The 21799-nt window shown below is 37.8% G+C and overlaps 1 protein-coding gene and 1 long non-coding RNA gene across 9 annotated transcripts in view; one reads left to right on the top strand and one right to left on the bottom strand.

Moving 5' to 3' along the window:
* The window catches only part of caskin1 (CASK interacting protein 1), a 339666-nt gene that overhangs the window by 127960 nt on the left and 189907 nt on the right, over window positions 1-21799 (top strand). For all 6 annotated transcript variants that reach the window (XM_061973687.2, XM_061973688.2, XM_061973685.2 and 3 more), the window contains exon 2: window positions 14712-14763. In XM_061973687.2, coding sequence (XP_061829671.1) covers window positions 14712-14763 — 52 coding nt within the window. The remainder of the gene's footprint in view (window positions 1-14711; window positions 14764-21799) is intronic.
* LOC140679716 (uncharacterized) overlaps window positions 11569-21799 on the bottom strand; it is a 196952-nt gene continuing 186721 nt past the window's right edge. For all 3 annotated transcript variants that reach the window (XR_012051092.1, XR_012051090.1, XR_012051091.1), the window contains 3 exons: window positions 20686-20745; window positions 12660-12772; window positions 11569-11815 (listed from right to left, as the gene is read on the bottom strand). This is a non-coding gene — a long non-coding RNA (uncharacterized lncRNA). The remainder of the gene's footprint in view (window positions 11816-12659; window positions 12773-20685; window positions 20746-21799) is intronic.

Below are 21799 nucleotides of genomic sequence, written 5' to 3'. Positions count from 1 at the left end.
GAGTGTGCAAAACAGTAATCAGAGCAAAGGGTGGCTATTTTGAAGAAACTAGAATATAAAACATGATTTCAGTTATTTCACTTTTTTGTGTTAAGTACATAACTCCACATGTGTTCATTCATAGTTTTGATGCCTTCAGTGACAATCTACAATGCAAATAGTCATGAAAATGCATTGAATGAGAAGGTGTGTCCAAACTTTTGGCTTGTACTGTATATATATATTTTTATGTTAGTTTTATTATATGAAAAAATACAATATGCATTTTCTTTCAACTTCAGCCTAAAATAGGTTATGCTGTGTAGCTAGAGCTCCATTTAGCCCAGAAAAGGTGGTTCGTATTATATTTGTGTGCTGCATGTCACCAGCATGGCATGCCACAGGTTATGTATGCATTTCACCAGCATGGCATGCCACAGGTTGTGTATGCAGCCATACATGTGGGGGGAAATGACGGTTTTACACGCAAAAAGCTCATGTAAATAGGGCGGTCTGCTTTTGCACTTCTTTTTTTTGTAAGTTGTCTTGGTAAATCAGCTGCAACGCGCCCACTAATAGTACACGCAATTTTCGTAGATTGCACACACTTTTAGGCACTTTTTGGATCTTGGCAAACCAGGCCCTTTGTGTGTGTATATTGACGGTCCATTTATTTTTCACTACCTACCTCGGAAAATATATTGAAAGGTGAAAAACCTTGATTTTACATTCCATTTACAAAGCATAATGCGTTCTTTCAGTGTTTTTTATTTATTTATATGGGCTTACATAAGCCACTTGTTTCTTCTGAAGCCTTTTTTTCCCTCTCTGCAGGCTGTTTGCCAGTCAGGCAGGCACATCTCCAAACCCCCTAGGGGTTTAACATTTTGAATTAACTTTATCTTACTTACAAAGTTGCCTGCCTCCAGTATTGTATTTAAGCAAGAGCATTTTTTTAAACAAGGTTTTGTATTCCTGGAAAGCAATACAATGTTGTCCTTTCATTTTTTTAATAACATGTTTACACTGTGGTTAATGTCTGTGTTTCCCAGGGAATTGGGGAATAATCCGAACATCAACAGTTTTCTAACCAATATATAATGAGTAACATTAAAATGCAGTAGCCCTAAGTATTCATTAAAAACAAGGCAGAGGCTTTGTTTAACAAGCATATTCAATAGTTTTGGCCACTGTAACATTACACACAGTTTGAACGGTAACACTGTTTGAATATTTAATTAAGTTATTTTTTGGTGTACCTCGGTTTGAGAATCAATGTTGTGTGTGTTTTGTGCAAAATCGGGTAATACTGTAAGTTTCTTTTTGTTTACGCTTTCTCTACTTTATTTTGCTCAAATACTTGTATCATTTTGTCGATATTGTTACATTGTCTTATAATTAGGGATGTGTTGATCGATCGGTATCCATAAATCTGTATTTGTGGTCGGTTCCGGTGTCCATAAATACATTTAAAAATGCACAGTTAATACACGTGATTGGTATTGGTATCGGCCGATCTCACTCATGATCAGTATCGAATTCGGCAGCGTAAAACCTTGTTCGGAACATCCCTACTTACAAACCCCGTTTCCATATGAGTTGGGAAATTGTGTTAGATGTAAAATTGTTTTTGGAAACTGTGGACGTCGTGTCCTCCGGACCAAAGAGGAAAAGAACCATCCGGATTGTTATAGGCGCAAAGTTGAAAAGCCAGCATGTGTGATGGTATGGGGGTGTATTAGTGCCCAAGGCATGAGTAACCTACACATCTGTGAAGGTACATACAGGTTTTGGAGCAACATATTTTGCCATCCAAGCAACGTTACCATGGACGCCCCTGCTTATTTCAGCAAGACAATGCCAAGCCACGTGTTACATCAACGTGGCTTCATAGTAAAAGAGTGCGGGTACTAGACTGGCCGGCCTGTAGTCCAGACCTGTCTCCCATTGAAAATGTGTGGCGCATTATGGAGCCTAAAATACCGCAACTTAAGCTGTACATCAAGCAAGAATGGGAAAGAATTCCACCTGATAAGCTTCAAAAATGTGTCTCCTCAGTTCCCAAACGTTTACTGAGTGTTGTTAAAAGGAAAGGCCATGTAACACAGTGGTGAACATGCCCTTTCCCAACTACTTTGGCACGTGTTGCAGCCATGAAATTCTAAGTTATTATTTGCAAAAAAAAAAAAAAGGTTTATGAGTTTGAACTAGGGATGTCCCGATCTGATATTTGGATCGGATCGGCTGCCGATATTTGCCAAAAATTGCGTATCGGCAAGGCATGGGAAAATGTCGATCCAGATCCAGTTTAAAAAAAATCTCCGGTCCGTGTTTTCCAACGCACCGATTTAAATAATACATTCCACTTTTCTGTTGCTCCGTAATTTCCGTTCCGCATTTTCCAGCACACCTTCAACACATCCACAGGTCTGTGGAATCTCACGCAGTTGCTTTTAGCTGCTGGCATTACACGACAGGCTCTTCTCACTCTTTCCTGTGTTTCCCTCTCACAGACAGCAAGCGCACCTTCTTACACACGTCACATACTGTCACGTCATACGTCACATACGTATACGTCCTCCCCGAGCAGAGAGGTAGCAGCATGGCTAACGTTAGCTGTGATGCTAGCGCAGCCGTGCGAGCAACGCTCCCTCTAAGGTGCGCGCCTGTGCAATTGCGCACTGTTTAAGCGTCCTCTGCGCATAGCAAATCTATGCCACGCACAAAATCAAATAAAAAAATAAGCGCATAACAATTTTCGATACACGGACACGACAGAGAAAACAGTTTTCGTCATCATTGTTCAAATATTGTGAGGTCTGTCGAGACGCTTATCTCCATTCGGTGCCACACGTCCACACCATCAAAATGCCGAGGCAAAAATTTCCACATCAACACCATATGAAAAAATTTGTGATTTTTTTAGTTGTGATTTCCTTCTCTGCATGAAAGTTTAAAAGTAGCATATATTATTGCACTATGAAGAAGAATGTTTGAATGTAGACATGCAAGCCTTGAAAGAACATTTTGAAAATCAAGACTACATTTCCTGCAAATGGGTGCATTTCTACCCTATATTTTAACTTTAGATTTATTCTCATATCAAACTCTTTTGGCTGTCTTTTTGACACTTACATCCGGCGCCCCCCTCCACACCCTGGATTATAAATAATGTAATTAATTCAATGTGATTATCTTGTGTGATGACTGTATTATGATGATAGTATATATCTGATAGTATATATCTGTATCATGAATCAATTTAAGTGGACCCCGACTTAAACAAGTTGATACATTTATTCGGGTGTTACCATTTAGTGGTCAATTGTACGGAATATGTACTTCACTGTGCAACCTACTAATAAAAGTCTAAATCAATCAATCAAAACACATAGAATCATCATACTGTTGTGCTTATATGCATCAAGTGTTCATTCAAGGCTAAGGCAAAATATCGAGATATATATTGTGTATCGCAATATGGCCTTAAAATATCGCAATATTAAAAAAAGGCCATATCGCCCAGCCCTAGTTCAATGATGCCATTTCTGTTTGTCATGTATAATTTTGTGTTTATCCTTGAATAAACAGGTCAGTTTCTTGTTACCAACCATTGTGTATTATTCAAACTCCCCTAATTCAGCTGGCTAGTTGTTATCAAGAGTACTAAAACCCTTTTCAACATGATTCTGACAACTAAGTAGGCTAAATAACTTTAAACTTTAATACATGCTCGGATAGGCCAGTATCGGTCAGTATCGGTATCGGTCAGTATCGGGATCGGATCAGAAATGCAAAAACAACATCGGTATCGGATCGGAAGTGCAAAAACCTGGATCGGGACATCCCTAGTTTGAACATCAAATATATTGTCTTTGTAGTGCATTAAATTGAATATGGGTTGAAGATGATTTGCAAATCATTGTATTCCGTTTATATTTACATCTAACACAATTTCCCAACTCATATGGAAACGGGGTTTGTAGAAGAAAAGTTTTGTCATTTTATTTAATCTGAGCAGAAACTTGAGGCAGTTTAATGTTGATTAATGTGGACCCCGACTTAAACAAGTTGAACAACTTATTCGGGTGTTATCATTTAGTGGTCAATTGTACGGAATACGTACTGTACTGTGCAATCTACTAATAAAAGTCTCAATCAATCAATCAAAAAAAGCACTTTATAAGTAGAAAGGGTTTGTTAAGAAACCATTCTGAGCCCAGTTAGTTAGTTTTTATTTGATATATGTTGACCACATGAACCCTGGCAATGGACCCTGTGTGTATATGTATGTTATTATTATGCTTAGCATTCATGACTGCCTGCTGTTGCACTGATCAGCCTAGTGGTGGCTCACATCCATCACACACACAGCTATTTCTATTTTTGGGCAGAATTATTATAGTGTTCCCAATGTTAAAAGGATGAAGCCATTGTTTACAAATTTGGTAAATAAATAACCAAAAAATGTATATTTTGTTGTTTTCTTACTGTACCGAAAATGAACCGAACCGTGACCTCTAAACTGAGGTACGTACCGAACCGAAATTTTTGTGTACCGTTACACCCTTAGGAACAAGTGATTATATTTTTATTCAGATTCAGGACTTTTTTTTACTAATGGAAGGTAGGACCTGGCGGAGGTCTGTCTGCACCATCCTAGTGATTTTATTGTTGCTCCTGGAACGGCAAGCAGTCTTTTAGTTTTTAGGTGGACCTGTTTCCTCTTTGCCATGTATGAGTAAATTCAACTTTAACAACTCAAGGGCTCTAGCAGGACACAGATTGAGCTGGAAACCAAGCTATGGTGGTGCATTTAAGGCCACTTGGAGTCTGCAATGAAGTGTCTCTGCACACAGTTTTGTGTTCTCTGTGTTTGCTGCTGACGTATTATTGGTAGCACACTTGATCCTACCAGAGTCAACACAGCTCTGGATGCATTTTAGTTGGATTAAATGTATCTCTGCCAGCTGGTGCAATGAAATGCATGTACTGGTCCGGTGGCTTTGTCAAGTCCTGTTAGTCTGTTGAATCATTTTGAAAATATGATGGCGGTTGACAAGTACAGTATGTCACATCATCTGACACCTTCTTTAAATATAAAGTATAGCTTATACCAGCCGCGGGGCCCAACTTTTCCACTACATAGGGGACCGGGACCCACCCAAATATTAACACTTATTTAGTAATCTTACTCTTGATTTGAATCGCATTCAATAATTATATCTAACCTACCGTATTTTCCGGACTATAGATCGCACCGGTTTATTAGCCACACCCACTACATTTTAAGGAAAAAAATATTGTTTTCCATATATTTGCCGCACCGGACTATAAACTGCAGATATGTACGTTCCGAAATTAGTTATTTATCGAGAAAAAATTTGTAAATGTTTATTTTCACACAAATCATACCTGTAACATGGCAGTAAAACGGTTGGATCAAACAAAACAGAGGTCATCATCATGGACCCATTAGCTGTAGCTAATTTAATTTTAATAATAATAATTGTATTATAATAAAATATTAACACTTATTTAGTAATCTTACTCTTGATTTGAATCGTATTCAATAATTATTTGTAACCTACCGTATTTTCTGGACTATAGAGCGCACCGGTTTATTAGCCACACCCACTACATTTTAAGGAAAAAAATATTGTTTTCCATATATTTGCCGCACCGAACTATAAACTGCAGATATGTACGTTCCGAAATGAGTTATTTATCGAGAAAAAATGTGTAAATGTTTATTTTCACACAAATCATACCTGTAACATGGCAGTAAAACGGGTTGATCAAACAAAACACAGAGGTCATCATCATGGACCCATTAGCTGTAGCTAATTTAATTTTAATAATAATAATTGTATTATAATAAAATATTAACACTTATTTAGTAATCTTACTCTTGATTTGAATCGTATTCAATAATTATATCTAACCTACCGTATTTTCTGGACTATAGAGCGCACCGGTTTATTAGCCACACCCACTAAAATTTTTAAAGAAAAAAATATTGTTTTCCATATATTAGCCGCACCGGACTATAAACTGCAGATATGTACGTTGCGAAATGAGTTATTTATCCAGAAAAATTTTGTAAATGTTTATTTTCACACAAATCATACCTGTAACATGGCAGTAAAACGGATTGATCAAACAAAACGGAAGTCATCATCATGGACCCATTCGCTGTAGCTAATTTAATTTTAATAATAATAATTGTATTATAATAAAATATTAACACTTATTTCGTAATCTTACTCTTGATTTGAATCGTATTCAATAACTATATCTAACCTACCGTATTTTCCGGACTATAGAGCGCACCGGTTTATTAGCCACACCCATTAAAATTTTTAAAGAAAAAAATATTGTTTTCCATATATTAGCCGCACCGGACTATAAACTGCAGATATGTACGTTGCGAAATGAGTTATTTATCCAGAAAAATTGTGTAAATGTTTATTTTCACACAAATCATACCTGTAACATGGCAGTAAAACGGGTTGATCAAACAAAACAGAGGTCATCATCATGGACCCATTAGCTGTAGCTAATTTAATTTTAATAATAATAATTGTATTATAATAAAATATTAAATATAAATATTAATTAAATATTAAAACAATCATTTTAATTTTAATTTAATTTGCTGTTGTAGCTAGCTCTCCAATCAACTAAACAGACTTAACTCCACGGTGACGTTTTGGTGAATTTACTGAGAAATTTGTGAAACTGAAACAATAAAAAAAGAATGTCGTTGTAAGTTAATAATACTAACACACACACTCGTAAACGTATTAGCCAATGCTAACAACGCTAGCGTCATTACATTACGATAGCACATGCAAATATGCACGAAAACACTCCTACAGACAGTTTAGTAAGTATAAAAATGTTTAGTTTATATTGTGAAACTTACAAATGTTGCTTAGAGTGATGAATTAAGAATCCATATGAGTAGACCCGTTATGGATGGCTGGAAGACTGAATGACAATTCTTCTTCTTGTTGAAAGCCCGACCGGTAAATGAAAGGACTCTGCAGAAAAGATGGTGCCATAGCACAAATAATAAAACACATTATCCGTGTATTTTCTTTAATTATTTTTTATTTTGGTCGTCATCGAAGAAAAAACCATAAATTAGTCGCACCGTTTTTTTAAGCCGCTGGATTCAAAGTGTAGGAAACAAGTAGCGACTTATAGACCGTAATTTACTGTATTTGTAGTTTAACTGGATTAAAATTGTCAAATGATATGAAAGCATGTGTTAATTAATCACAAACATTATTATCAAGGTTTAGGTCAGGCTGATTACAAAAATAAATCATCAAATACACTACAAAAGAAGGGACTCCTAAAAATAAGTGTACATACAATTACACAGTGCTAAAATAAATAAAGTCTCTGCAAATTAACAATAATAATATATCTTTATTTCTCTAATAAACTGTCAAAATCAAATTGCAAATGAAAATAAAGCTTCACCACTTTAGTCATAATTTTTGCGCTTAAGAAACGTATCTATGACTTAAGCAGCCCTTTGAGGCATTTATGATTAAGGGCTATGTTAATAAACTTTGACTGATTGATTGATTGAAGCTTCTGTTTACTTTAAAGGGTGCTCACGGCCCAAAAATGTGCCCCGGCCCTATGGTTAAGAAACACTGATTTAAACAGTGGACCCTGTTCATGTTAAGCAGCTGTTTGCACACTTACTTGTGACATAAAGAGCATGGCCGTTTTTTCTCTATTGGATGCTTTTATTTTGCTTTTTCTGATATTTTACACTCTTATATGACCGAGATGTAATTTCCGATGGCTATCAATCCAAAACTTTTTTTTAAGTAAGTTTGTTGTTAGGGTAGTATCCAGTTTAATACCGGCATGCTTTTATTTTGAAGCTTGCTTCGCACTGAACAGGAAGTTACTGTTTTGTGCCCTGTAACGAGAGAGTAGTTATCTTGTTAATGCTTAGCAATTATAAATGAGTTACACAACAGTACTACAGCACATTTTGACATGAACGGAGCCATTTTTCATAGAAATAACACTTTTAGGTATCACATAACTTTTTAGTAATGAGAAGGAAGGGATGTCCGTGTATGTTTTGGGTGGAAAGAGGCCAACATTGTCAGTGATGTCCCAAAAATGACATGCGTATTTCTTTGCATTTGACCTTTTTCAAGCCACATTAGTAATAATAGGTGCTGGTTTAAGGTTCGTTTTTGTCGTGTGTGTGTGTGTGTGGGTGTGTGTGTGTGTGTGTGTGTGTGTGTGTGTGTGTGTGTGTGTGTGTGTGTGTGTGTGTGTGTGTGTGTGTGTGTGTGTGTGTGTGTGTGTGAGAATCTATGCATAAAGCAGCCATAAATAGCCAGTGAGGAAATCAATGTTCCTCTTGCAGTGGTGCTGGGAGCTGTCTCCTCTACAATAGAGTGACTGTACTACTTCCTGCACCCCACAGGGTGTGTGTGTGTGTGTGTGTGTGTGTGTGTGTGTTCTTGTATTTCTACCCTTCTTGAGACATCAACAAGGAAAAGTACCTTCCATATGAGGACCGGTGAACAAGTCAGGACATAAATCATGGTCCCAAAATACGGAAAACCATTGCATCTAATAGAGAATGTCTCATGTGCACCCCCTGGTGGTGAAATCTATCACAATTAGGGTGGTCCCAATAAGGAGGGATTTTTCAAATTGACTGTGTTTTAAAAGTGCTCCCCCTCTGGTCAACATATGAAATAACAAGTGTGTGTAAGAAATTTAAATGCGGCCCCATTGGCCAAAATTAATTAAAATAAATATATAAATATGTATATAGAGACATACTGTAATAACTTGAAGTAAATAATGAAGAGTAAAAACCAATTACCAACAACAAACAAACTTATTTTTTTTTATTAACTAAAAGCAGCCTTTTTCTCACAAGGTGTCAACTTTGTTCTTATAAAATTGGGAACAATTTCTCATACTCTTTCTGTTTCTATAATATTGCAATATTTTCTCGTAAAATTATAACTTTTTTAATGTAAAATTAGTGATGTTCGATAATGGCTTTTTTGCCGATATATACAGTTGTAGAATTAACACATTATTATGCCTAATTTTGTTGTGATGCCCCGCTGGATGCAATAAACAATGTAACAAGGTTTTCCAAAATAAATCAACTCAAGTTATGGAAAAAAATGCCAACATGGCACTGCCATATTTATTATTGAAGTCACAAAGTGCATTATTTTTTTTAACATGCCTCAAAACAGCAGCTTGGAATTTGGGACATGCTCTCCCTGAGAGAGCATTAGGAGGTTGAGGTGGGCGGGGTGGGGGATAGGGGGTAGCGGGGGGTGTATATTGTAGCGTCCCGGAAAAGTTAGTGCTGCAAGGGGTTCTGGATATTTGTTCTGTTGTGTTACGGTGCGGATGTTCTCCCGAAATGTGTTTGTCATTCTTGTTTGGTGTGGGTTCACAGTGGGCCGCATATTTTTAACAGTGTTAATGTTGTTTATACGGCCGCCCTCAGTGTGACCTGTATGGCTGTTGACCAAGTATTCACTTGTTTGTGTGAAAAGCCGTAATTATTATGTGACTGGGCCGGCACGCAAAGGCAGTGCCTTTAAGGTTTATTGGCGCTCTGTACTTCTCCCTACGTCCGTGTACACAGCGGCGTTTTAAAAAGTCATACATTTTACCTTTTGAAACCGATAGTTTTGAAACCGATACCGATAATTTCCGATATTACATTTTAAAGCATTTATCGGACGATAATATTGGCAGTCCGATATTATTGGACATCCCTATGTAAAATTATTACTTTTTCATGTAAAATAATTACTTTTTAATGCAAAATGGTGACATTTGTCATATACAATTCAGACTTTTATCACAATATTGCCAATTTTTTTGTTGTTCTTGTTAAACAGTGACATTTGTCGTAATTTTGCCAAGTAAAATTCCGATTATTATTATAACATTGCCAACATTTTAAAGTTTTCTTGAAAAATTGTGACTTTTGTCGAGTAGAACTACGACTCTATTCATAAAATTGCCAAAATGTTAAGCTTTTCTTATAAAAATGCGACTGTTATTGAGTAAAAATCCAACTTTTATCATAACATTGCACAAATGTTCAGTTTTTCTTGTAATTTTTTTATTATTGGCTTTATTTTAGGAGAAAATCGTATGATACATTGAATATGTTTCTTATTGCAATCAAAGAAGAATGTTGTCATAAAATAAGATTCTAGACAACTTGTAGTAAGCAAACAAAGGCTGAGGTATGCAGTAACATTGTGACGCTCGGGTCGCATGATGGCGATTACTAGCTTGCTCCCAAGATGCAATGTGCAGGTAAATAACTATTCAATGTATTGACAAAGACAAACAAAAAACGAGTACCGTTTAGAAGGGCACCGAGGCATAGAGAAGGCTCCGCAAAAACTAAACTAAAACTGACAGGTTGCAAAACAACAAAACAGAAAATTAATTTAAAAAAATAAAAAAATATGTATACGGAGACATACTGTAATAACTTGAAGTAAATAATGAAGATTAAAAAACAATTCCAAACAAAAAATCCTCCCCCCCAAAAAAATTAACTAAAAGCAGTCTTTTTCTCACAATGTGTCGATTTTTTTCTTATGAAATTGGGAACAATTTCTCATATTCTTTCTGTTTCTTTAATATTGCAATATTTTCTAGTTAAATTATTACTTTTTTATGTAAAATTATTACTTTTTTTATGTAAAATTATTACTTTTTAATGCAAAATGGTGACATTTGTCATATAAAATTGTGACTTTTATCACAATATTGCCAATTTTTTTGTTGTTCTTGTAAAATAGCGACATTTTTTTAGTAAAATTATGACTTTTGTCATACTGGTAAAATTCAGATTATTATTATAACATTGCCAACATTTTAAAGTTTTCTTGTAAAATTGTGACTTTTGTCGAGTAAAACTACGACTCTTTTCATAAAATTGCCAAAATGTTAAGCTTTTCTTGTAAAATTGCGACGATTATTGAGTAAAAATCCAACTTTTATTATAATATTGCACAAATGTTCAGTTTTTCTTGTAAAATTTGGACTTGCTTTGTGTAAAATTACGACTTATATTATAATACTGCCAAAATTCTAAGTTTTTCTTGTGAAATTGTGACTTTTTTCTTGTGAAATTCCAACTCATTTTTCACAACAAGCTTTTTTATATTGGCATAATATGTAGATATTATTAATGTTGTAAATACAAATCTTTATATATCTAGAAAGGGTGGTCCTAAACAGGCAGGCATTTTTCGGGGGTTTCAAGAAGGTAACAAATACAAGAATGTGTGTGTGTGTGTTTGAGCAGAAAACATGTCGGAAATCTATTGCACAATCCAAAAGAGACAGACATATTTAATAATGCGACACCATCTGCATGCTAAGTGTGGTATTATGTAAAAGTCGGGTCACATTTACGTGACCTACAGTAAAAGCATTCAGAAACAACACAAAGCAGGTCAGTTGGTGGTTCATCAAAAGCAACCATTTTACTCCAAAAAGGAGTCAGTGTTTATTCTAGTTAAAAAAAAAGTGTACATACAGTATATTTACTAAAAAAAAACATTTTTGCTGACTTTTTGTTCTTTTTAGGATATCTCAGGTTGTTTTTTCGTTGGTGCATTGTTGCAGATGAGTAGAGAGTTATATAATCTTCTTTCACTTATACACCGGTTTTGTCATCCTGAGAAGTCACGCCGCAGGAAATGAGTGGTGATTCATAGCTAATGAAAGCTTGCCTTGCATCCATGCCCCGAGGAAGTGGAAGTGGCGTCCTGGTTTTAAGTCCCTGCTCGCAAACAAAGGTAAAAGCGAAAACAAAATGGTGATAACATAAACATCAGCAATGACAACCGCATTGCAGTGTTTTTCTATACTGTCATATTTGGACCGTCCAGGCTTATAAACACATTATGATGAGACTGTCTATTAGGGATGGGCGTTAATGGTCTAAAATCTATATGGCAGTATATATCGCTATATGTACAAAATATATTATTTGCTATATAAATGATAATATAACCATTTTAAAGCAGGTTTGGAAAAGCTTCTAATTCGGCTTTTACGTTTTCTATTGTAATGTTTTCTTCAAACGATTATTAATCTACTTTGAACAATAAGCCGTAACTTTTTTCCTAGGCGAATTTATGGATTTTTCTTCGCTATAAAGTAAATAATTTAAAATCAAACAAGCAAACACACTTAATCGTTGTGTTATTGTTTGTGCTATGGCTCCATCTTTTGGACGAGTTCGCTCACTGCAGGTGCTGCAGTGGCCGCATTGCTCCTGTGTTTAGATTTCTTTTTTTTTTTTTTATAAACCTACTATAAGTACAGTTGCCGTTTGGTCTTCTGGTCGTCCATAGCGGGTCTACTCGTACGGATTCTTCCTTTATCATTCCAAGCAACATTTGTAAATTTTACAGCATAACTAAAACAATTTTTACTTACTAAACCGTCTGTAGGATGTTATGTCTGTAGGGGTGTTTTCATGAATATTTGGAATATAAGGAGCTAGTGTCATTAGCATTAGCTAATATGCTAACACATTTTACGAATGTCTGTGTTAGTATTATACACTTACAATGGCATTTTTTTTGTATTCAGTTTCACAAATTCCTCAGTAAACTCACCAAAACGTCACCGTGGAGTTATTGAGTCTGTTTAGCTGATTGGAGAGCTAGCTTCCGCAGCTAGTGGGTCCATGATGATGACTTCTGTTTTGTTTGTTCAACTGTTTTACTACCTGTTTGGAAACAATTAAGGTATGTTAAAAACACAATTTACAAAACACTTCTTTGTAAATAACTCATTTCACAAAGTATCTATAGCTAGCTCCATCTATCTTGTAGTCCGGTGCAGCTAATATATGGAAAAATATATTTTTTTCTTCTGGAATATAGTGGGTGCGCTCTATAGTCCGGAAATGCCTGTACTTGTTAATTTACTGTTAATATCTGGTTACTTTCTGTTGTACTATTGTTCTATCGACACTTATAATATTTAGTGAGCCCTTATTCTTATGTTGTTTGGATACTTTACATTAGTTTCGGGAGTATCGGCCATACCAATGCTGATACTTAAAGGCCTACTGAAACCCACTACTACCGACCACGCAGTCTGATAGTTTATATATCAATGATGAAATCTTAACATTGCAACACATGCCAATACGGCCGGGTTAGCTTACTAAAGTGCAATTTTAAATTTTGCGCGAAATATCCTGCTGAAAACGTCTCGGTATGATGACGTCAGCGCGTGACGTCACGAATTGTAGAGGACGTTTTGGGACAGCATGGTGGCCAGCTATTAAGTCGTCTGTTTTCATCGCAAAATTCCACAGTATTCTGGACATCTGTGTTGGTGAATCTTTTGCAATTTGTTCAATGAACAATGGAGACGGCAAAGAAGAAAGCTGTAGGTGGGAAGCGGTGTATTGCGGCAGGTGTTGTGCCGGATAACGCATCCACGCCGTAGAATGCACCCCTTGACTGTTGTGACGGATAGCACAGCCGGTGTTTCATTGTTTACATTCCCGGAAGATGACAGTCAAGCTTTACCATTGGCCTGTAGAGAACACAACAGAGACTCTTACCAAGAGAACTTTGAGTTGGATGCGCAAACGCGGTACCGTGAGTACGCATGCAGCTGCGGCTTCCAAACATTTGATCGCTTGCCCGTACGTGCGAGCCGCTATGTGCATGTCACGTACGTAACTTTGGGGACTTTGGGGAAATATATGTGCTGTATGAACTTTGGGGAGGTGAACGGTACTTTGGGCTGTGGGATTGAGTGTGTTGTGCAGGTGTTTGAGTTGTATTGGCGGGTTATATGGACGGGAGGGGGGAGGTGTTTGTTATGCGGGATTAATTTGTGGCATATTAAATATAAGCCTGGTTGTGTTGTGGCTAATAGAGTATATATATGTCTTGTGTTTATTTACTGTTTTAGTCATTCCCAGCTGAATATCAGGTCCCACCCGCCTCTCACAGCATCTTCCCTATCTGAATCGCTCCCACTGCCCTCTAGTCCTTCACTCTCACTTTCCTCATCCACGAATCTTTCATCCTCGCTCAAATTAATGGGGAAATCGTCGCTTTCTTGGTCCGAATCGCTCTCGCTGCTGGTGGCCATGATTGTAAACAATGTGAAGATGTGAGGAGCTCCACAACCTGTGACGTCACGCTACTCGTCTGCTACTTCCGGTACAGGCAAGGCTTTTTTATCAGAGACCAAAAGTTGCGAACTTTACCGTCGATGTTTTCTACTAAATCTTTTCAGCAAAAATATGGCAATATCGCGAAATGATCAAGTATGACACATAGAATGGACCTGCTATCCCCGTTTAAATAAGAAAATCGCATTATCATATCAGACTGCGTGGTCGGTAGTAGTGGGTTTCAGTAGGCCTTTAAAGCCCTCTGGTGTCCAGGGACTTATTTCCTGAGTTTGTAAACACAAACGCCAAAATATTTTTGTGATAGTAGAAAATATCAATCTAATTACTGTAGTATCGACCATATGCTGATACCGTACTTGATATTTGTATCGATCTGCCCGCCTCTGTTTACATTCAAGACCTCTAGCTTAGCTCTCAGAGTCGCCACAACAATTCCATGCACATGCATCATGGCCAGTTATGAAAAGTGTCAAGTAATCGATTTGTCTCTTTAAATGTGTTTCAGAGTTGCTCGGGTCTGCAAAGAAAGTCAATGTCAACTTCCAAGATACTGATGGGTGAGTTTCATTGTCTTCCTCTGTTTTTACCCTCGTCTCTACTATCCTACCGAGCACTTTTGCTTCTCCCAGTCATCTTTTCTCATCCCTTAGCATCAATGTCCTCTTTCCGTACTGTCCTCTAAAAGCTGCATTGTAGTAGAAAGCAGGATTGATGCTATTCGTGTGGTAGCTTGGGGCAAAGTGCAGATGCAAGCGTGCACAGCAGCCGCCAGAAGTCGCTCTTTACGTGACCGCCGAGCACCTTTTGTAATTGCATTTGAGTATACATGACTGGAAACCGGGGCCGGTACTAGGATCGGACCTTCAGTGAGCTCCATGACGGACAAACCAGAGAAAACAGCAAATGATCCCTGGTGTGGTTCTGGATAAGTGCTATGACGATCGGAGGAGACAAGAATCGTGTTTTGCAGAAAAAAATGACAAGATTGTTAACAAACCAGAAAAAATAAAATATCTAAACATGATTTTCTTTAACATGGAAAATATACAACATATTGTGATTAGGCAAGTGGTACATTTCACATTTGAACCAATACGATACCAACTTTACCCATTTTCAGTGCTTTTTTTTGTGTTCATCTGTTAATACATTTTAAAGGAGCCATATGTAATAATGGATAATAATGTAATAATCAAAAAAGATCAGTTAGAATAATACATAATGTTGGATATAGAGAACATACAAACACTTTATTTATTGAGTCAAAAATATTAAAGTTCGGTGATTTGGTAAAATTGCAAACAGCTAAAATGATGTACAAACCCTGTTTCCATATGAGTTGGGAAATTGTGTTAGATGTAAATATAAACGGAATACAATGATTTGCAAATCCTTTTCAACCCATATTCAGTTGAATATGCTACAAAGACAACATATTTGATGTTCAAACTGATAACATTTTTTTTTTTTTTTTTGCAAATAACCATTAACTTTAGAATTTGATGCCAGCAACACGTGACAAAGAAGTTGGGAAAGGTGGCAATAAATACTGATAAAGTTGAGGAATGCTCATCAAACACTTATTTGGAACATCCCACAGGTGAACAGGCAAATTGGGAACAGGTGGGTGCCATGATTGGGTATAAAAGTAGATTCCTTGAAATGCTCAGTCATTCACAAACAAGGATGGGGCGAGGGTCACCACTTTGTCAACAAATGCGTGAGCAAATTGTTGAACAGTTTAAGAAAAACCTTGCTCAACCAGCTATTGCACGGAATTTAGGGATTTCACCATCTACGGTCTGTAATATCATCAAAGGGTTCAGAGAATCTGGAGAAATCACTGCACGTAAGCAGCTAAGCCCGTGACCTTCGATCCCTCAGGCTTTACTGCATCAACAAGCGACATCAGTGTGTAAAGGATATCACCACATGGGCTCAGGAACACTTCAGAAACCCACTGTCAGTAACTACAGTTGGTCGCTACATCTGTAAGTGCAAGTTAAAACTCTCCTATGCAAGGCGAAAACCGTTCATCAACAACACCCAGAAACGCCGTCGGCTTCGCTGGGCCTGAGCTCATCTAAGATGGACTGATACAAAGTGGAAAAGTGTTCTGTGGTCTGACGAGTCCACATTTCAAATTGTTTTTGGAAACTGTGGACGTCGTGTCCTCCAGACCAAAGAGGAAAAGAACCATCCGGATTGTTATAGGCACAAAGTTGAAAAGCCAGCATCTGTGATGGTATGGGGGTGTATTAGTGCCCAAGACATGGGCAACTTACACATCTGTGAAGGCGCCATTAATGCTGAAAGGTACATACAGGTTTTGGAGCAACATACGTTGCCATGGACGCCCCTGCTTATTTCAGCATGACAATGCTAAGCCACGTGTTACATCAACGTGGCTTCATAGTAAAAGAGTGCGGGTACCAGACCTGTCTCCCATTGAAAATGTGTGGCGCATTATGAAGCCTAAAATACCACAACAGAGACCCCCGGACTGTTGAACAACTTAAGCTGTACATCAAGCAAGAATGGGAAAGAATTCCACCTAAGAAGCTTCAAAAATGTGTCTCCTCAGTTCCCAAACGTTTACTGAGTGTTGTTAAATGATAAATAAATGATAAATGGGTTGTACTTGTATAGCGCTTTTCTACCTTCAAGGTACTCAAAGTGCTTTGACATTACTTCCACATTTACCCATTCACACACACATTCACACACTGATGGAGGGAGCTGCCATGCAAGGCGCTACTAGCACCCATCAGGAGCAAGGGTGAAGTGTCTTGCTCAGGACACAACGGACATGACGAGGTTGGTGCTAGGTGGGGATTGAACCAGGGACCCTCGGGTCGCGCACGGCGCGACACGGCCACTCTTCCACTGCGCCACGCCGTCCCTGTTGATTGTTAAAAGGAAAGGCCATGTAACACAGTGGTGAACATGTCCTTTCCCAACTACTTTGGCACATGTTGCAGCCATGAAATTCTAAGTTAATTATTATTTGCAAAAAAAATAAAGTTTATGAGTTTGAACATCAAATATCTTGTCTTTGTAGTGCATTCAATTGAATATGGGTTGAAACGGATTTGCAAGTCATTGTATTCCGTTTATATTTACATCTAACACAATTTCCCAACTCGTATGGAAACGGGGTTTGTACAAGTAATAAGAAAATGTAATTGCCTGACTTACCTATCAAGGAGGAAATTAGCAGGTTTGGCGTCAGATGAAAAAATATTCTCCGCTTTCAATCGTCTCCATCTTTCAAAGGCATTCTCGATAAATATCCTTGTTTTGTTCCTGGCTTTGTCATGAATAAGTTGAGAATCGTAACGACGCCTTTTAGATTTACTAAGGTCTGACATGTTTAGTAACTTTACCAGTGGCAGTAGCCAGACGAAGATGACGGTGCGTAACTGGCAACCTGGATGTAAAACATGTCTCACGAACTTTCTAATTGGTCAAACGGTGGAGGAATGAAAACAATAACAATATTTCAGGGCTGTAAATCTAATTTTGAAATGAGCATATCCCAGCCGAACTACCGTTATCAGTTATAGAGGTATTAAAAAAAAACATGATTTTTTTATTTATTTATTTTTTTATTTTTTTTTACAGCATATAAAAGAAAAAAAAACAAAAAACAAAAAACATGATTTATTAATGCCTTTTGACATATCAGCGCCATTTAATGATGACTTCACATGAAATTATTACATATGGAACCTTTAATTGTTTAATAATGAAATCTAACTTTTTTTTAAATTTAATATTGAACAATGAACTCATTAACTTGTTTACTTACACTTCTGAGTCTCATTTGCAAGTATTATCTAGTATACTTGGCATGCCTTTGCAATTCCAAGACTTTAGATGGCAGTAGTGTATAGGTTCTTAACCTTTTTAAACTCGGGGTCCAACTTTTCCACTACAGAGGGCCAGGGCGCCCACTCAAATTTTAACACTTAATTAGTAATCTAATGTAATGAGCAAAATCCTCAATTACGAGGCGGTCTGCACCACTTGTAAATTGCACACGCATGTTAGCAGTTCACCTGTGATGAGGTGGCGACTTGTCCAGGGTGTACCCTGCCTTCCGCCCGAATGCATCTGAGATAGGCTCCAACGCCGCCCCTCCCTCGACCCCGAGAGGGACAAGCGGTAGGAAAAAATGGATGGATGGATCTTAGCAGTTGACACGCAACAAGCCCGTTAATAGTACACGCTATTTCATAGATTGCACACGCTGTTTAGTGTGCGGTATTTGGATCTTAGTAAATCAGGCCATAAGCCTTTTTTTTAATACACTGGAATCCACAGAATGATGCAAACGGACTATTTTGTTTCACGCAATGTTTGGCTGTCAGCATTCGGCACGCGAAAACATTTGGTCGAAAAAACGAATTGTGCGAAAACTGTAATTTTATCGCTTGATTTGAGTTATAATGCAGCAAACCAGACCAAGTGTTAGCCTTATGCATTTTAGAAACTACCGTATTTTTCGGATTACAAGGCGCACTTAAAATAATTTCATGTTCTCAAAACTCGACAGTGCACCTTATAACCCGGTGCGCCTAATGTACACAATCATTTTGGTTGTACTTACCGACCTCGAAGCTATTTTATTTGGTACATGGTGTAATGATAAGTGTGACCAGAAAATGGCAGTCACACATAAAATATACATGTGGACTGCAATATAACGGCAGTCACACATAAGACATATGTGTAGACTGCAATATGATGGCAGTCACACATAAGAGATATGTGTAGACTGCAATATGATGGCAGTCCACATAAGTGAAATGTGTAGACTGCAATATGATGGCAGTCACACATAAGAGATATTTGTAGACTGCAATATGATGGCAGTCACACATAAGTGAAATGTGTAATTGTCAAGACGTGGACTAAGGTGTGTTTGTTTTCCCGAGATGCAAGTAAAGCTGGACTGGTCATGGCGTGAAGGTAAATACATATTTATTTATAACACTCAAAGGAACAAAAAACGCGCTCAAGGGGGATGTACAAACTTGACTAACGAAACAAAAAGACTTGCACGTGGGCAAAAAACTGTGAATAATTAAACAAAAAACACTAACTGTGGCATTAATAGAAAAAAACTTACTTGGACATGGCATGAAGTGTGCAGAGGTAAAAGTGTGACTGGGGTATGAATCCGGGATTTCGCCAGAATGACGAACTGAAAACAATTAACTTAAATACTACCGACATGATTAACGAAAACAGGTGCGTGACTCAAAACGTGAAACAGGTGCGTGACGTGACAGGTGAAAGCTAATGGGTTGCTATGGTGATAAAACAAAACAAAAAGTCCAAAAACAAAAACGAACATGACTAAAACAATACATGATCACACAGACATGACAGCAATATGATGGCAGTCACACGTAAGAGATATGTGTAGACTGCAATATGATGGCAGTCACACATAAGAGATGCGTGTAGACTGCAATATGACTCAAGTAACATCAAACATCATCAAAATGTTACATGTTCAATTGAAAATATAGAAATTACACACGGTGCTCAAAAATCTATCAAAATGTTTTAGTACGACTTTGGTAAGCTATGAAGCCGCACCGCTTGATGGATTGTACTGTGCTTCAACATACAAGTATTATTATGGTGTGTGTATAAGGTAAGACATATTATCTGGCGTTTTGTTTCGCGATATTATGCAAAAGCGACTTTTCTTACCTTCTGGTACCTGCTGATCTGTATTTGAGATCTGCATAAGTCCGCCTTTGTAGTCCGTGCCAATGCCACGGATGAGAAGATGTTGCTCCGTTATTGATTTAAGTAAAGTCTGAATTTAGAAAAAAATAATAATAATATGACCCCTTTAATGCGCCCAATAATCCTGAATAGACCCGTTCGTCGGCAGTGCGCCTTATAATCCGGTGCGCCTTATGGTTCGGTACAATAACACAAAAAATGCATGCAAACCCTTTGCCTACCCTGTGTTTGTGTGTGTGAGATGCTGCACTATTACACTCCTCAGTCTCCAGGACTAAGTCAGCATTTCCTCAACAGCAATAAAATCATCACTTCTTCGGCTGCTAGTACACAATCTGAATCTTCATTTCAATAATACGCATGCAACTGCAGGCAAATGACCTCCTTGATATGACAAATATACTGTAGCATTTGATAAGATGAGGTAGCAATAAGTCCTGACTGCCATAAAGGCTGTAATGTTTTTTATTACATTAGTGGGCGCATTTTGTTGATCCCTCTAGCAGTTTCACATACTTGCAGAGGAGAATAGCAGCTGCTCTGACGCCTCTGTGGGGCTTTTTACTCTTTTTTTCCCCCCCTATTCGTCGGTTTTATTTGGCAGCTACCGTTTGGGTTAATTCATGAACCTTTTTTGTGTGCAGCGCTGGACAAAACAACACAATAATAAAGTACGTTGCCAAAGTAAAATGTAACAGTCAAACGTATTGTACCTGGGTCTTTGCGCCATGAGCCATAATCTCCAGTGGGAACATAATCTTGCTCTTTGTTTTCTGTAAAAAACAAAACAAAAGTAAGTTATGAAGTTGGCAAATTTTACCCTGTGCATTTAAAGGGGAACATTATCACAATTTCAGAATTGTTAAAACCATTAAAAATCAGTTCCCAGTGGCTTATTATATTTTTCGAAGTTTTTTTCAAAATTTTACCCATCACGCAATATCCCTAAAAAAAGCTTCAAAGTGCCTGATTTTAACCACCCGTCCATTTTCCTGTGACGTCACATAGTGAAGCCAACACAAACAAACATGGCGGAAAGAACAGCAAGCTATAGCGACATTAGCTCGGATTCAGACTCGGATTTCAGCGGCTTAAGCGATTCAACAGATTACGAATGTATTGAAACGGATGGTTGTAGTGTGGAGGCAGGTAGCGAAAACGAAATTGAAGAAGAAACTGAAGCTATTGAGCCATATCGGTTTGAACCGTATGCAAGCGAAACCGACGAAAACGACACGACAGCCAGCGACACGGGAGAAAGCGAGAACGAATTCGGCGATCGCCTTCTAACCAACGATTGGTATGTGTTTGTTTGGCATTAAAGGAAACTAACAACTATGAACTAGGTTTACAGCATATGAAATACATTTGGCAACAACATGCACTTTGAGAGTGCAGACAGCCCAATTTTCATCAATTAATATATTCTGTAGACATACCCTCATGTCAGCAGGCCAGGGAAGCTAGGGTCGATATTCTTCTCTTGATCATCTTCGGGACGGTGTGAGCCAAGACATCCAGGGGGTTTAGCTCGCTCGTCTGCGGGAACAAACTGCCGCCATTGCTTGCCGTGCTACCGAGGTCCTTTGTCCCTGAATTGCTCACACACTCCGGCAGATTCAATGGGGGTCTGGCGGCAGATTTCTTTGACTTTATCGTTGGAAATGCATCTGCTTTGAGTGTCGCAGGATATCCACACATTCTTGCCATCTCTGTCGTAGCATAGCTTTCGTCGGTAAAGTGTGCGGAACAAACGTCCAATTTCTTGCCACTTTCGCATCTTTGGGCCACTGGTGCAACTTGAATCCGTCCCTGTTCGTGTTGTTA

The sequence above is a fragment of the Nerophis lumbriciformis genome, linkage group LG22, assembly GCF_033978685.3.
Source record: "Nerophis lumbriciformis linkage group LG22, RoL_Nlum_v2.1, whole genome shotgun sequence".
In the NCBI taxonomy this organism is placed as follows: Eukaryota; Metazoa; Chordata; class Actinopteri; order Syngnathiformes; family Syngnathidae; genus Nerophis; species Nerophis lumbriciformis.
The sequence above is the reverse complement of the archived record's forward strand: the minus strand, read 5'-3'. Positions and strand labels throughout refer to the sequence as shown.